The following is a 15983-nucleotide window of genomic DNA, read 5'->3' as shown; positions in this document are numbered from 1 at the left end:
GTATTGCCTGCATGTATGTGAGTGCATCCATGTCGTGCAATGCCTCGGAGGTCAGAAGAGGGCTTTGGATTCCCCTGGAACTGGAGTTAAGGATGGTTCGTAGCCACCATGTGGGTGCTGGGAATTGAACCTGGGTCCTCTGCAAGAGCAGTCAGTGCTCTTAACTGCTGAGCCATCTCTCCAGCCTCATTATCTATATTTTTTAGTTTTTTGAATTTATTTATTTTATGTGTAGGAGGTTTTGCCTGTGTTGTAGGTAAGTACATCTATAACATGCAATGCCCACAGAGGTCAGAAGAGGGTATCAGATCCCCTGGAACTAGAGCTAGAGATGGTTGTTAGCTGCCATGTAGGTGCTGGGAACAGAACCTGGGTGCTCTCTAAGAGCAGCCAGGGCTCCTAACGATTGACTCATCTCTCCAGGCCCTTTATTTATCTATTTCCTGTGTGTATGCATGCATCTGTGTGTGTGTGTGTCTGTCTGTCTGTGTCTGTGTGTGTAGGCACATGTGCACAGAGGTCTGAGAACAATTCCTTTTCAAAAAAATTTATCATTTTTATTTTATGTGTATGCATGTATTGTCTGCATGTATGTAGGTGCACCCATGTGGTGCAATGCCCACAAGAGATCAGAAGAGGGTGTCAGATCCCCTAGAACTGGAGTTATGAACAGCTGTTAGCTGTAATGTGGTTGCTGGGATTTGAACCCGGGTCTTCTGTAAGAACAGCCAGAGCTCTTAACACAGCCATCACTCCAGTCCAGAGGACAACTCTTGATAGTTTTTTCTTGCTACCTTGTGGAAGCCAGGAATCAAGCTTAGGTTGTTAGAACCTTAAGTCGAATTTTCTTTTCTTTTTCTTTTTTAAAGTCGAATTCTTTATTTATGAATTTGTATTTACTAACAAAGGGATGCACAGACAGATAATAGTAGCCCCCCTTTATCAATGGCTTTGTTTTCTGGGGTTGCACTTACATAAGATTAACAATTGTCCTAAAATAGTACATGGAAACACTCTAGAAATGTTTTAACTTGTACACTTTTCGGAGCAATGTAATGAAATAACAGCCTCACCCCTTCAAGAGGATATGAATCACCCTTTGTCCAGGGTTTACATCCAGAATATATGCCCTGCCCATAGTTACTTAGCAGCTGCCTTGGTTATTACTATATCTTAGCCTTGGTTCCAGGCATCCACTGAGACCCACACAAGAGCAGTTTCGATTTAAAATAAAGCAAAAGACAGATAATGTTTCTGCGGGAATAGGCTATGATAAAAATGTATTTCAACTGAGTTACTGTTTCAGTTCAAACACTAAATGTGCACTGTTCATGCATCTCATTTAAATGACCCCAGCATTACTACAGCCACTAGCAATCTTGCAGGCATCTAGCTGCGTCAGGATGGCACCGTGGCCTCCGCAGGATGAGAGCCCCAACTCTTTCGTGTAATATTTTTCTTTGAAGTCTCAATTTACCATGAAACACTGATTCCTTGAGGCCTAATTCTGGACGTGTGCTTTACGTTCCTCACCACACCACAGAAAAGAAGAGTGGCTTAAGACGTTTGCCATGCAAGTCTGAAAACCTGAGTTTGATTACTAGAGTCCACTGGCTCCAGAGTTGTCCTCTGACCTCCACATGTGTCCCCTCATCACATGCGTGTGCGTGTGTACACACACACACACACACACACACACACACACAGACACGCACTAATAATAGTTTTAAAATTTTTTAAATACCATTGATACTTTTTTAAATGCCCAAACAATCAAAGCAGGTGTTTCATCTTTAGTAGGAAAAGTCTGAAGTAAGATTCCAACACACCTGAAACTCATGATGAATTTTATGAATGTATTTATATATCCTTTTGTGGTGTAGTAGTCGATGCAGGAAATAATGCCAGGTGTCCTCAATGACTGCACAGCCCAAGCACCTAGTCAAAATCATATACCTGTGCAAGAAAATACAGAGATGAGCAGGAAACAACTATGACTCAGGATTACTGCCTGAAACACTGGACAAACCAAATACTCAGTTTTTAGCTTGACCTAACCACATATTAACCAACAAATTCTCAAAACTGCTAGAGAGCTGGGTGTGGTGGCACAATCACTGATCCCAGCAGTTGAGAGGCAGAGACAGGCAGATCTCTTGTGAGTTCCAGGCCAGCCAGGGCTATCAAGTGAGACCCTGTCTCAAAACAGAAACAAGGTGTGAAGAGATGGCTCAGTGGTTAAGAGCACTAGCTACTCTTACAGAGGACCCAGGTTCGATTTCCAGCACCCACATGGCAGCTAACAACCATTTCTAACTCCAGTTCCAGGGGATCCAACACCCTCTTCTGACCTCTGAGTGCATTGCATGACACAGGTACACTTAACACACATGCAGGCAATACATTCATACACATAAAGTAACAACAACAATAATAAAATAGAAATAAAATTGCTAGATAAGGCCACATATTACAACCTGAAATAAGGTTAAACATTTGAACACAATTTCCATTCTATTTTATACTGCCAAAAATTCGAAGGTATAAGATCAGTTAAGAAACCAAAGTCTAGGGGCTGGAGAGATGGCTCAGCAGTTAAGAACACCGGTTGTTCTTGCAGAAGACCTGGGTTCGAATCCCAGCACCCATATGGCAGCTAACAACTGTCCCTAACTCCAGTTCCAGGGGATCCGATGGCCTCTTGTGTCCTCCGTGGGCATTGCACGACATGGGTGCACTTACCTACATGCAGGCAATACACTCATACACATAAAATAAAAATAATAAACAAAATTTAGAAAAAAGAAACCAAAGTCTAATAGTAATGCCATTGCTTTTTCTATCATAAAAGAGCTTAATTTAAATTAAATTAAAATAACAATTCACAGGAGTTGGAGAGGTGGCACAGTAGTTAAGAACACAGGCTGCTCTTACAGAGGTTCAATTCCCAGCACCCACATGGTGGCTAATGACTGTTCTAACTCCAGTTCCAGTGGATCCAATGGCCTCTTTTGACCTCCATGAGCATTTCACAATACAGGTGTACCTAGCTTTATACAGATAATATGTTCATAGACATAAAAATGAATAAAAATAATAAATAAAATATTTTTTAACATTTTATATACAAACTTACACACCCAGAGACTTTTATGTGCTTAGGACCCTTATTTAAAATGGCATATATAATATTCAGTTGTATAGTCTTTGCAATCCTCTCGTAATTATCTCTGACCTACTAATAACACCTAACGCAATCTAAATGCTATAGAAGTAATTGTTGCACAGTATTGTTTAGTGAACAAGAGAAAAACAGGTCATACTTGCAGGCATAACACTCATACATATAAAATAAAAAATAAGTTGAAAAAATTCAATTTTCACTGACGTACCATCTTGGCATTCTTTCCCAATCATAAGGAATATTGAAAAACTCTGTAAAATAGTAAGTTCCACAAATCATAGGCAACTGGATACAAAAGTGATTAAAGAGAAGTCCTTTAAAACATTTCCACTGGCCTTCCAATGTTTCCGGTTTATCCTATGGAGAAAAATTACAATATTTAATATTGGTCTGTTATTACTTTAGGTTAACAAGTAAATTCCTAAGCTTTCTCTAATATACGTAACAGTCCTTAATTCTATGCTAGGTTAATTTCATGCTTTAGTAGCAAGGGCTTTCTACAACTACTTCAACACCTACCATTATATCATATATTATTATTAATACAAAAACTCAAGTACAATGATCTAAAACTAGCCTAAGAAGCACCACAGCAGGAATAAGTATCCAGTCTCTGCTGTCTACAGATCGCTTACTTTTTTATTAGAAGTTTCAGAAGAATTAAGTTATTCTAAGTGTGGTGGTCTGAATGAGAAATGTCCTCTATAGACCCACTTATCTGAGCACTTGGTCCCCTGCTGGCGGGGCTGTTTGGGAGGTGCAGCCTTGCTAGAAGAAGTATGTCCCTGGGGGTGGCTCTGAGAGTTCACAGCCTTGCTTCACTTTCAGTCTCTCTGCTTCCTGTTTGCCACTAGAGAGATGTGCACCCTCAGCTTCCTACTCTGGCCCTTGTGTCTTCAGCTTGCTGCCTTGCTTGCACACTATGATAGATTCTTAACCCTCTGGAACCATAAGCCCAAAAGACTTCCTTTTGTGAGTTGCCTTGGTTATGGTGTTCTACCACAGCAACAGAAAAGTAACTAATACTCGAAGGTCGCACTGGGTGCTCTGGCTGAGCATCTGCACATGCAGCAGCTGGAAGCTTCTACCACAAAGGCAAATCACAGCTTCTAGGCATCCAGCGGTGCTCATGTAGTGAAACAAGATCATTTTGCATACACAGGATAAGCACTGAGTTGTTAGAACGTCAAAGATGTGCCCTGACAATGAAGCTCAGATTCAAGACAGAAAGAAAGGTGAGATCAGTGTAGAGATGTTCATAAAACCCCAGGAATCTGAATCAGTGACAAGCCATTATGGAAACTAAAATTTAAATGGCTGCAAGCATGCCCAGGACCACAGTAGTTTTTGTCAGAACCTGGATTACATAAAGCCTAGGTCTCTTGTTTTGAAATTCTTCCTGAGGTATCTTCCTGAACTGGGCATGGTGGTGCACACTTCTATTTCCTTGGGAGGTAAGAACAGAAGAATCTCAAGTTTAAGGCCAGCCTGAGCTATATGGAAACCTACTCTATAAAAACACAAAAATAAAACAAAACAAAACAACAACAAAAAAACCCAACAAGAACCTGCAAGATGGGTCAGCAGGCAGAGGCACCTGCTGCCAAGCCAGACCACAAGAACTCGATCCCAAGGACCCGCATGGTAAGAGAGAACAGACTCCTACAACTTGTCCTCTGACCTCTGCATGCACATGTAAAAATAACAAAATGTAATTAAATATATCACAAGAAAACTAAGTCTTTAAAAAACTTTTTAAATTATTTTAATTTTCTGTGTGTTTTGCCTGCATGTATGCAAGTGCACCTGTGTATGCAATGTCCAAGAAGGGCATCAGAGCCGCTGGAACTGGAGTTATGGACTTTGTTAGGTGCCATGTGGGTACTGGGAATCCAACTGGGGTCCTCTGGAAGAGCATACAGTGCTCTTACCCACTGAGACAGCTCTCTAGCCCCAAGAAAACAAAGTCTTAATCTAAGAACCAACCCCTAGGCCTCAGCTAGAATACTGAACTACTTCTACTCATCTAACTAGCTCTGTGATGCATACGACACATTTTTCTCTACAATAAGACAACGGGACTACACAAGGTAACTTACAATTGCCTTTGTATTTCTATTCTACAAGTTATTTGACCCCATTCATCCAAACCTCAGTCTGTGACCAATGACAAAGTAACCCAAAGATTCAAGCTTACTTCTCGGATAGACTCTGATACTCAAGTAATTAAAACAAATTGCAAAGCTTAGAGGGGTATAAATATAACTTAGTAAAAAGTGCTTATTTAGCATGTGTGAGGCCCTGGGTTTGATCTCGACATCCCAGAAAAAAAAAAAAAAAAAAAGAAATTACTATAAGCAACAATTATTATAACTAACAAAACCATAACTATGTTGTTTATAGAATATATGCAAACTGGTTAAGACGACGGTTAAATTTATGCCTAGTATATCAAAGCTTACCACACTTTACTTGAATATGTGTGTCTGGACCCTCACATTAAGGAGGTCCAGGGCCATGGACTTCAAAGATGTTATTATTACATCTATCTTTGAGGAAATTTTTTGAAAAAATTATCAAAACGTGTGATTTTTTTTAAAGAAATGGACCTTGCAGGGTCTACTTTACTTTGCCAAGCATGTAAATTTCCCTCCACCTGGAGTGCTGAATTGTTTAGTTCATTTGAAAGCAGAAAGCATCTAGCACTATGTAATTATCAACAGCAGTCTGAATTATTTTAGATGGTGTGTGTGTACACACGTGCACCCACAGTGTTTTTTCCTTTTTCTTTTCTTTTTTTTTTTTAAAGGCAGTGTCACATGTATCCCAGGGTGGCCTGAAACTTGGTATGTAGCCAAAAACAACCTTCAATTTCTGATCCTTCTGTCTCCACCCCAAACACTAGGATTACAGGTGTGCACCATACTTGGTGGTTGGGGGGTGGGGGTAGGAGTAACTTTTTAAATGAAAACAAAAAAATTCTACGTGTTAAATAATGATTCCCAAATACTTTATCTTGGAATTTCCAAAGCACTTACAAAGGACATGTGCATCTTCTTGCTCTCACATGTCAAGACCAGCATGTGGTTTCAAAATGCGTAAATCTGCACTAACCTATATTATTTGTTTTTAATTTGTAATTAATAATTGTACAGTGCTGGGGAGAAACCCAGGGCCTTTCTCTCACAGGCAAATGCTCTACTACTGAGCTCCAACCCCAGCCTTTACTTTCTTTTCAACCTCTTTATAATGTGAAAGTTTGTACTGATTTGACACCACCTTTCATTTTACTACTGAAAGTTCAAAGCCTGGGCTTTAATGGTCGTGAAACCTTTTGTAGACCTGCAGCCACACTACTCAGCCTTTCTGTACTTGTAGCCGATTAGACTGGTGCTCCTTTTGTGGCTGATGTTTTTGGGGGGATGGGGGTAACTGATGGGACAGAGCCTGGGGCCTTGTCCATGCTAGGCAAACACTCTAATGCTGAATTAGATCCCCAGCTCTACTTGCTCTCTTTCCTGCCTTATTTTATTTCAAGGTCACCCACATACCCTGCACTGAAAACACTCAATCACCCCAGTGACTCAGAACTTAAGACATCTAAACTGACTTCTGTTTTCAACTCAGGTCTTTCCATAAAAAGCACCTTGGAAGTAGTGACCTCAACTGAGAACGGCAGGATATTCTCCTTTGGGCTGCATCCCTTTTTAGTCCCTTTCCCCTTTCTCTTTTTGGCTAGACTCCACGGGTACCTGATGCCTGTATCAGCCATAGAGGGGATCTGTGTTAGTACTTGCTTAGTGACTCACTGGGAAAGGCTACAAAGCCAACACACTGGTGAGACACAATGCATGCACCCAGCAAAGATGAATATTCAGCATCTACTTTATGCCACTGTGTGTTACACCTTTGGAGTTGGCAAGGTGGTCCTGCCTGTAATCTTAGCACTCAGGAAGTAATAGTAGGAAGATCTCAATTTCAAGGCCCGTCTTAGCTACAGCAAGATGTTGTCTCAAAAACAAACAAGAACTAATTATTGGTTTACCAAGTGTTGATGAGTCCTTTCTCTCTCTACACTAGTCCAAATTCTTCCTAAGAGTCATGTTAAGTGAACGCCCTGCACATTAGAGTTCATATTATTAACTTTGTTTAAAATTGTACCTTAATACCAATCACGGACCGTGGGCTTGAGAGGCATGTAATGTACCGGAAGACATACTGAGACACAAGAGCATCACCTCTTATTGGGACCATACAAAAGCTATGGTATTCCCACCACATATGTATGAGGGAAACAAAAGCTGTAACAGCCCTGATCAAGATCCTTCCCTACTAATATTCACTTAGTTTTGTTGAGACTTCAGGAGTGGGGTGAAATTGATGTGTACCTTCTTTTCTAGACTGTTTTTCTTTTGCAGAAGAGGAGAATGGGCCAGGTAGGGTTAAAGAATATGTATATGTCTGCAGAGAATTAAACCCAGTGCCTTGAGCATGCTTAACAACATACTGTCCAACTACAATACAGCTGCCAGCTAATTCTTAAACCCCAACTAGATATGCACTACATGTGCCTAAAACCCAATTTTGCAAACAACGCTGGAAACATAATAATGATCTAAGGTTATGCTGTCCAATAGTGCATCAACTAGCATCATGAGGCTTCTCAATACTTCCAACTGAGATGGCTAACATGAGCTCAGGTACACACTAAATTCAGAGAACTATGAGGGTAAAATATCAAAATATCACATTAAGTACGGTTAAATTTTGGTTGGTGAAACAATAGTGTAGCTTTAGTGGGTTAAATTTAAAAGTATGAAAATTAACTTCCCTACTTTCTTATTACCTTTTTTGTTTTCTGTTTTGTCTTTTTGGTGGTGAGCCTAAGCCTTTCATGGCTGTGCCAGCTCTCTGGCCCTTTTGTTTTCGTTTTCTAGACAGGGTTCACTATGTAGTGTTGGCCAACCTGGAACTCGGATATGTAGACCAGGCTGGTCAGGAACTTACAAAGATCTGCCCGCCTCTCCTTCTCAAGTGCTGGGATTAAAGGTGTGTACTACCACACCCAGCCCTTACTATCTTTCTAAGGTATTATACTGGAAATCTAAAATTACAGATGTGTCCATTATATTTCTACTAGAAAGTACTGATTTGGAGTCTCTCCAAACCAAGCTTCATGCACTTAAAAAATATCCAGCAACACCCGTTATAATATTCGATGGTGACCCCGTCACACTCACCTTTTGAATTTTGTACTTTCTCATGTAAGGTATAAACTGAAATAGAAATCCAGGTAAAGAGAATAAGAAGTATATGACTTCGTGAACAATGAGGGACCCCCAGGTGGCGATCTGGAACTTCGTGTAGTTGTCCAGCATGTAACCCCAAGCGTTCTTAAAGGGCTGCTGCAGTGGATTCTCAGGCAGCAGTGAATCCACAAACTCCACAGCCAGAGACGCCGAGCTGAAGATGCTCACATTCTCATTTGTGGCCATCTTCCCAATCACTGCAAGTGGCCTTTTAAGCCTGTAAGATTAAGTAAACAGGAAAAAAAAAAAATGAAATTCTGAAAAATAGCTTAAAAATGCATATCCTGGTAGGCTAAAGAATGACAATTACGGGGCTGGAGAGATGGCTCAGCGGTTAAGTGCACTGACTGCTCTTGCAGAGGACCCCGGTTCGATCCCCAGCACCCACATGGCAGCTACAAACCGTCCTTAACTCCAGTTCCTGGAGAATCCGAAGCCCTCTTCTGACCTCTGCAGCAATGCGCGGCACAGGTGCACTCACGTACATGCAGGCAATACACTCATACACATAAAATAAAAATAACAAAATATTAAAAAAGAATGACAATTACAAAACAAGTACTAATTTCTCCAGACATGATTTAAAGGATAATCTACTAGATAATGTCACCATCTTCATTTGTAGATACTGTTTTTTAAAAAAAACACGTTCCTTCCAAGAGCAGTTCCTAAAAGAATAGTGGGAAAGGAATCCTGAGCTACAGTCAAAGAGATTTTTAATGTTTTGTCTCTGTGGAAGAACTTTTAATGTCATTGAACAGCACTGGGTTTGAGCCAGCCAAGACTGTTCAGTGGGTAAAGGTGCTTTCCTGATGACCTGAGTTCAATCCCTCAAACCCAGATAAAAGTAGGAGAGAACCAATTCCACAAAGTTGTTCTCTTACAAACACATGCACACTAAAAAGGGATTTTCTTTAAAGAATAAATTAAAAAAAAAAAAAAGCCTGCCCAAAATGACTAAGCAAAACTTAAATTCTTCTGATAAGAACAAAATTAAACTACAAGAAGCATTCTACCTCATGATTAGTGGACAACAACGTATGCGCTTTAGAAAAACCCAGCAGAAAAATGGCAAAAGCCATTCACAGGCAGAGAGCATCTCCAGGTTCAGTGAGATGACCATCTCAAAAAACAAATAAACAAGGTACGGAGCGGGTAAGGGAGACACCAGGCATTAACCTCTGGCTCCCACATGTGCACACGCGCATACGCACACAAACCAAGAAACTTAACTTCCCTCAAATGAGGAAATGTACTCCCAAACAAAAAGACATTTTTCCCAAGAGGCAAACCTTTGGAAGTTCAACAATGCTCAGCGCCCAGGATAGGTGTGGAAACAGGCATTATCCCACAGCGTTGGGTGGGGAGAGCTCAGTTATCATTTGTGATAAAAATCAGCACTATCTGTCACAATCTAAATATGACTGTATCCTTTGAGAAATATGTTAAAAATGAAAGGAAGGATTGCTTCTAGCCAGCTAGAGATTTAAAGAGAATATGTAAGTCCATAAACAAGAGATGCATAAAATAAATTCTATTAAATCCTCCAATAGGCAATGATATACTGTTTCAAAGAATGAGGAAGTTGGGCGTGGTGGAGTCCACTTAGAATCCTAGTACTTGAAAGCCCAAGGCAGGAGGATTGCTGCGAGTTCAAGGTGGGCCTGAGCTCCATAGTGAGACCTTGTCTCAAAAAAACAAACCAAAATAAAACAGTGAAAGTATGCTGGAAACCTCAGGCTCAAATGAAGATGTCCTGTTCAAGCAATTCTTCCAATCCTATCGGCACACCCGCTTCAGCTCTTAGCAAATCTGTCATTAAAGTTCTCCTTTTTAAAATCAAAATACAGTGTATTCTTAAAAAAAAAGAAAGAAAGAAAAAAGAACGAACGGAGGGGGCTGGAGATAAGGGGCTCAGCTGTTAAGATACTGCTCCTGCTGAGGACCCAAGTTCAGTTCCTAGCACCCATGTCAGGCAGCTGCAACTCCAGCTCTCAGGAAATCCAACACCCTCTTCTGGAATTCTTGGGCACCTGAACTCATGTGCACATTCCCACATACACATACATGTAGTAATGAGAATAAAAAAATAGTTGGGCATGGTAGCACTGCCTTTAATCCCAGCGCTCAGGAGGCAGAGGCAGGCCGATCTCTGTGAGTTCAAGGTCAGCCTGATCTACAGAGTGAATTCCAGCCCAGCTGGGGGTACAGGGCAACCTTGTCTCAAAAAGACCAAAAAAAAAAAGAATAAAAAAAGAACGAGGGAAACCTATTTATTTTGCATAGGATGACATATAAAACCTAGTATTAATTCAAAAGAAAACGCAGATTAATATGTTTATTAAGTCAAATACAGCTACATAAAAATTAAATCTTTGTATTCTGTGAAAGTGTGTCTTTTAACTCTCATGTACATGTACACAGACATATGTACAAAACACATAGGACACACACCATTTATAGTGGGAATCTACGAAAGGAGATTTAAAGGGAAAAGAACGTGATTGAGGCGTAGTGAGCTTTCCCACGTTATACTTTCTATATAACTATAAATTCTTAAATGAGAATATATTGTATGTGTTTAATAAATGTTAGACAACAAGCCTCCAACCAAAAGATGAAAAACTTCATTCCAAACTTCACATTCATGAAAATATCTCTGCTGTTTTTAACTTATGAATTGATGGGCCACTGGAAAAAAAGAGTATTTTAGGCTGGGATACAGCTCAATTGGTAAAGTGCTTGCTTAGCATGCACAAAGTGCTAGATTCCATCCCCAACACCCCATGAACTGGCACAGTGGTGCCTATCTTGAAATCCCAGTACTCTGGAGGTAGAGACAGGAGGATCAGGAGGATCAGAAGTTCCAGGTGATACTTGGCTACATATCAAGTCTGAGGCCAGTCAGGGATACATGAGACCCTGTCTCAAAAAACAAGCAAATGAGTATTTCAAACCCTTGGAAGAATTCACTATAGCACTTAAAACTCTCTGGCACTTTAAAGATCCACCTCTCATCCTATTCTTCCATACATGAGGTATTAGCAAGTTTAACCAACTTCTTGTAGGTCTTTCAACTCCCTCAGTACTTCTTTCTGTCCCAGGCATTATCCAGAGGCTTAGCCCACAGGGACTAGTGTTACATCCTATACCAGCTGGCACTCAATGTTTCTTCATTCTTTTCAAGACTGACTAGTCTTCTCATGTTCTTAACTCATCAAGAACCTGCCCCTCTTCTATTTTTCATCCCATGGAACCTGACTTCCCCACTCTAAAAGCATACTCAAGTCTTTCTAGAAAAAAAGCTTTCGTAGCTAAGCCGTTACTCATAAGGCTGACATGGGAAGATGGTGAGTTTGAGGCCAGCCTGTTTCCAGTGAGACCCTGTCTAGGAAAAGTCAAGAGGGATGAGAATGTCTAACCTCTATTACCTCTTCAGGCACCACTGAGCACCTTTTCAAAAGAAAATTCCATCTAGTACCTCCCCTGGATGCTCACTCAGTTCCTGATCCACATAAAGATGTCTCCAACTACACACAAAGTTGCAAAACAAGACCATTGGTCTAATCTCCATTTTTCCCGTGGTCATTATCAAATTTGTCAATGACTGATAAACACTACTTAGTAGCTGTAGGCTCTAGTTTTGTGGTCACAATTCTATCATCTGGAAAAATACTCAATAATAATTCTTCCAGTAAGGCCAAGAAATAACACATGTAAAGTGCCTGACTCAGCACACAGCACCGCAAGAAGCTAATAAACTACAAAGCATGGTATTCATCTCAGGTATGTGCTATGAATGTATATTTTCTTCATTTTAACTTAAATCCTTACTTCACCATCATAGAGGTATTTTTATTAGCCGCATTTTTAAGATGAAAAGCTGAAGTTTAGAAACAATAAGCAATCTGTCCAAAGTTACATAGATGTTGAGTGGAGGAACCCATGCACTTACCCATACTGATGAACTGTCAGTTTAAATAAAGCACTCAATTACCACTATAGTTAAAGCTACACTATAGCTTAACTTGGCCCATGAAGAGCTGTTTTCATGTTCTCCCTCCCCATGGCTTTCCATTCTCATCACAGTGCTCAACTTGCCCCTATCGCCAAGCCTCTCCCTGCTATCAAATCCAATGTTCTTTACAGTTTGTTGACCAATCTGGAAGATGTTTGTTTTTAAAGACAAAATCTTTAGCTCATACTGGCCTTGCTATGCAACTGAGGAAGACCTTGAACTTCTGATCCTCTGGCCTCCACTGAGGGCTGGGATTACAGGTGTTTGCCAACACACCCAGCCACGAATCTGGAAGATGTGACATTTCCCTCCTTGAAGTTTTTACTTTGGCTGGTGGAATTCCCATGGATTCCCTTTAACAAATATTTGTGCCTATGATGTAAAGTCATCGGGCTACCTGGGTCCCTTACTCCCAGACGTGACATGGTCAGTACAGAGGGCTATGAGGACAGAGGAGTTGGGGGAACAATGTTTTGAGTAGTAAAGGAAAATCCAAACACTTAGCCAAGAAGATGAGAAAGAGTCCAGTGGTCTCTTAGCATCTTGACCAGGCAGCCCAGAGCATCAATGCCTTCCTTAACTACCACTCCCTCCCCCCAAAAATCTAGGTTCTGATTATCCAAAAAGCCACTGGCCTCCTTCACTTAAAGGAAGTTTGGATGCTGGTCAAAACCAAAACACCCCAAACTCCAGCAGGTGCTTCCTCCAAAATATTCAGGATGTAACTTGAACTTCATCACCCCCTACATCCTCTCCAACAGGTTTTAGTTTCTCCCATCTCAGCTGTCTGGATTAAATGTCTTTGAACTTTCACACAATGTTAAGTCAGAGTTCAATTATCCCAGTTACTTTGTGTAATGAAGAAAGGAAAATGGGTTATGCTGCTGTCAAGTGAACAAAGGTGAGCAGTAATCAAACAGGACAGGGGAAGGAGAGGTTTGGAAGAGAATCTTCTGTTTCTCATCCTTGGGCAACGTGCCTGATCTACAGCAGGTGAACCAGTTCCTCAGGAAGAAAAACTTATGCGGATTCCCTGAGTAAGCTTTAAGTCTAGCTGTCGGCCTGTGTCCATCCTTTGGCACTTGAGTTCAGTGAATACCTGTATAACACTGCCAGGTTCCCTAAGCATGCGAATTGAAACCCTCACGGTTCACGCGGGAACTCCTCTACAGGCGAAGACTGGACCCCTTTTCTAAGCACCGACCCCCCATGGAACCACGCACAGTTCCTGCGCTCCATCCCTCTGCTGACAAACACCTAACCAACTCCTACTCATCCTTCAGAACCTCGAGGGCACCTTCCCAGAGCCAGGACACAAAGCAGACCTAACGTCCCCCGTAGTGCGTGTGTCTTGTAAAAAGTTACTCCTCCTAGGTCAGTGATCGCACCCGGTGGCCGCAGCCTAGAGTCAAGGCGGGTCTGCGTTCCAGTTCCATCCCTTTAGAACCTCGCCTCCTCCGGGTCGCTTCCTTCCCTGGAGCCTTGCCCAGCAACTGCACAGCGCGGGCTCCTTCCCTCCCCGTCTCGCCCCCTCAGCCCATCCGCGGCCCCACGCACCTGCCCGATGCTCCTCACCGGCCTCCACAACCTCACTGCGAACCTGGGACCGCTGGACTCCGCTGGAGCCGCGGCCGCCACACACTGTCTCCTTGGGGCGGGGCCCGGAGGCGCGGCCGTCCCTCCTGCCGTGATTGGTCCACCAGGGCTCCCGCCCCGCCTTCCAGACGCGGTGATTGGTCCGTGTATCGTTGGCAGCTGGTGACTCGCTTCAACGAATCCCTGGCGGAGCCGGCCATTGGCTGTACGGATGGAGTGAGGATAGTGAGACCCGGGCGACCAGCCAGTGGGCGGCAGCGCAGTGCAGCCGGGGGCGGGGCAACGTGTGGGCGCGTGACGGCGTGACGGGGCGGAGCGGCGGGTACTCGCCGGGCCCGGCGTCGCCATGGCAACCAAATTGCTGGCTCCCGGGAAGGTGGGCATTCGGTCGTCCTGGGAAGCATCTTTGCTTCTTAGGTCTCATCCCCAAGCCGGGAAAAAGTAGCACAACTGTTTTAAAAATTGATTTGAGTTTGTAGTCTCGCCTTTCCGTGGTTTATTCTGGATTTTGACTTTTGGGGTTTTGGTGTTTTCAATATTTTATTATTTTAATTTTATGTGTAGGGGTGTATTGCCTGCATGTAAAGTATACCTGTGTCGTGCAGTGCTCGGGGAGATCACAGGAAGGCGTCGGATTCCTTAGAACTGGAGTTACAGACGGTTGTTAGCGACAATATGGGTGCTGGGAACCGAACCTGGTCCTCTGCATAGAGCAGCCAGTGCTCTTAATCGCTGAGCTATCTCTTCAGACCACTTTTTGTTTTTTGAGATAGGCTTCATGTACAGACTGAAATTTGAACTCAAAATGTAGCCAAGGATGACCTTGAACTCCTAATCTTCCTTTCCATCTCCGATCTTCTATCTTGCTTCCCCAACCCTTTAATAAGTATTTGTTTTTTTCAAAGTAACCCTTTCTTTTTCCACATTTGGAGTCTATGTGTGAATGTGTGTGTGTGGTCACAGGTCACCTTAAGGAGTCAGCTTTTTCCTATGAGTTCTGGGGATCAGACTCAGATTGTCAGGCTTGTGCCACACACACTTTTACTCACGAAGCGAAGTCTTTATAAATCATGGAGTTCTAGTGCAATATAAATCCTGCAAAAATGCAGAGGGAAAGTTGCTATCATCACCATGTTCTAGATAAGAGAACAGACACAGGACAGGAGATGACTGGAGTGGCCTTGGGGGAAGTAGTTCAGGGGTACAGTATGTTCTTAGCCCTCTAGAAGCCCTGGATTCCACAAACAGGAAATGATTCCAGGTCAAGGGCGATGTCTACTCCCTGGGGTGTGAAGGCCTGGACCTAAACCAGAAAGTGAGCTGAGAACACCCAAGCGTGGGCACTGTAGTTGCTGTGTGCAACACCGAGTGCCCAAGGACAAGGGCTTTGCCCACAGCTCCAGGCTCATTTCACAGCAAGTCTTCACTGGTCTACGTACAGCCTGTGTAGATGACACAATAACATGGAGCTAAGCTTTGACTCATGGAAAGGGTACCTTTGAAAAAAGTAAAAGCCATCCAGTGTGGTGGCAAGCCTGTAACCCCACCAGCATTTGGGAAGTAGAAACAAGAGGACTGGGAATTCAAAGTCAGCCTTGACTACATAAGAAGTTCAAGGCCAACCTGGGCTATCAGAAACCCTACCTCAAAACAACCTCTCCAAACAAACAAACAAAAAATAAAAGCCAGATGTGGTACATGCCTATAATCGAAACATTTGGGGTGCTGAGGCAGAAGGATTTTCCAGAATGTGAGGCCAGCCAGAGCTACACAGCATGTCTCTATGTCTAAAACAAATTTTTATAAAACAAAAAAATGGCATGGGGCACTATTTGGCTAGTGAAGTGCTCCCTCACCTAAAAGTACAGTTGACATA

General features: G+C 42.4%; 1 protein-coding gene across 1 annotated transcript in view; it reads right to left on the bottom strand.

Annotated features, from left to right (window-relative positions):
- Msmo1 (methylsterol monooxygenase 1) overlaps window positions 1–14190 on the bottom strand; it is a 17337-nt gene extending 3147 nt beyond the window's left edge. Inside the window, exons 1-4 of the mRNA XM_008831504.2 lie at window positions 14069–14190; window positions 8425–8710; window positions 3393–3541; window positions 1830–1956 (exon numbers count right to left, since the gene is read on the bottom strand). Coding sequence (XP_008829726.1) covers window positions 1830–1956; window positions 3393–3541; window positions 8425–8679 — 531 coding nt within the window. The 5' untranslated portion in view covers window positions 8680–8710; window positions 14069–14190. The remainder of the gene's footprint in view (window positions 1–1829; window positions 1957–3392; window positions 3542–8424; window positions 8711–14068) is intronic.
- Between the last annotated feature and the right edge of the window lie 1793 nt (window positions 14191–15983).

Source organism: Nannospalax galili, unplaced genomic scaffold (genome assembly GCF_000622305.1).
Source record: "Nannospalax galili isolate Female #2095 unplaced genomic scaffold, S.galili_v1.0 scaffold1491, whole genome shotgun sequence".
NCBI lineage: Eukaryota > Metazoa > Chordata > Mammalia > Rodentia > Spalacidae > Nannospalax > Nannospalax galili.
The sequence above is the reverse complement of the archived record's forward strand: the minus strand, read 5'-3'. Positions and strand labels throughout refer to the sequence as shown.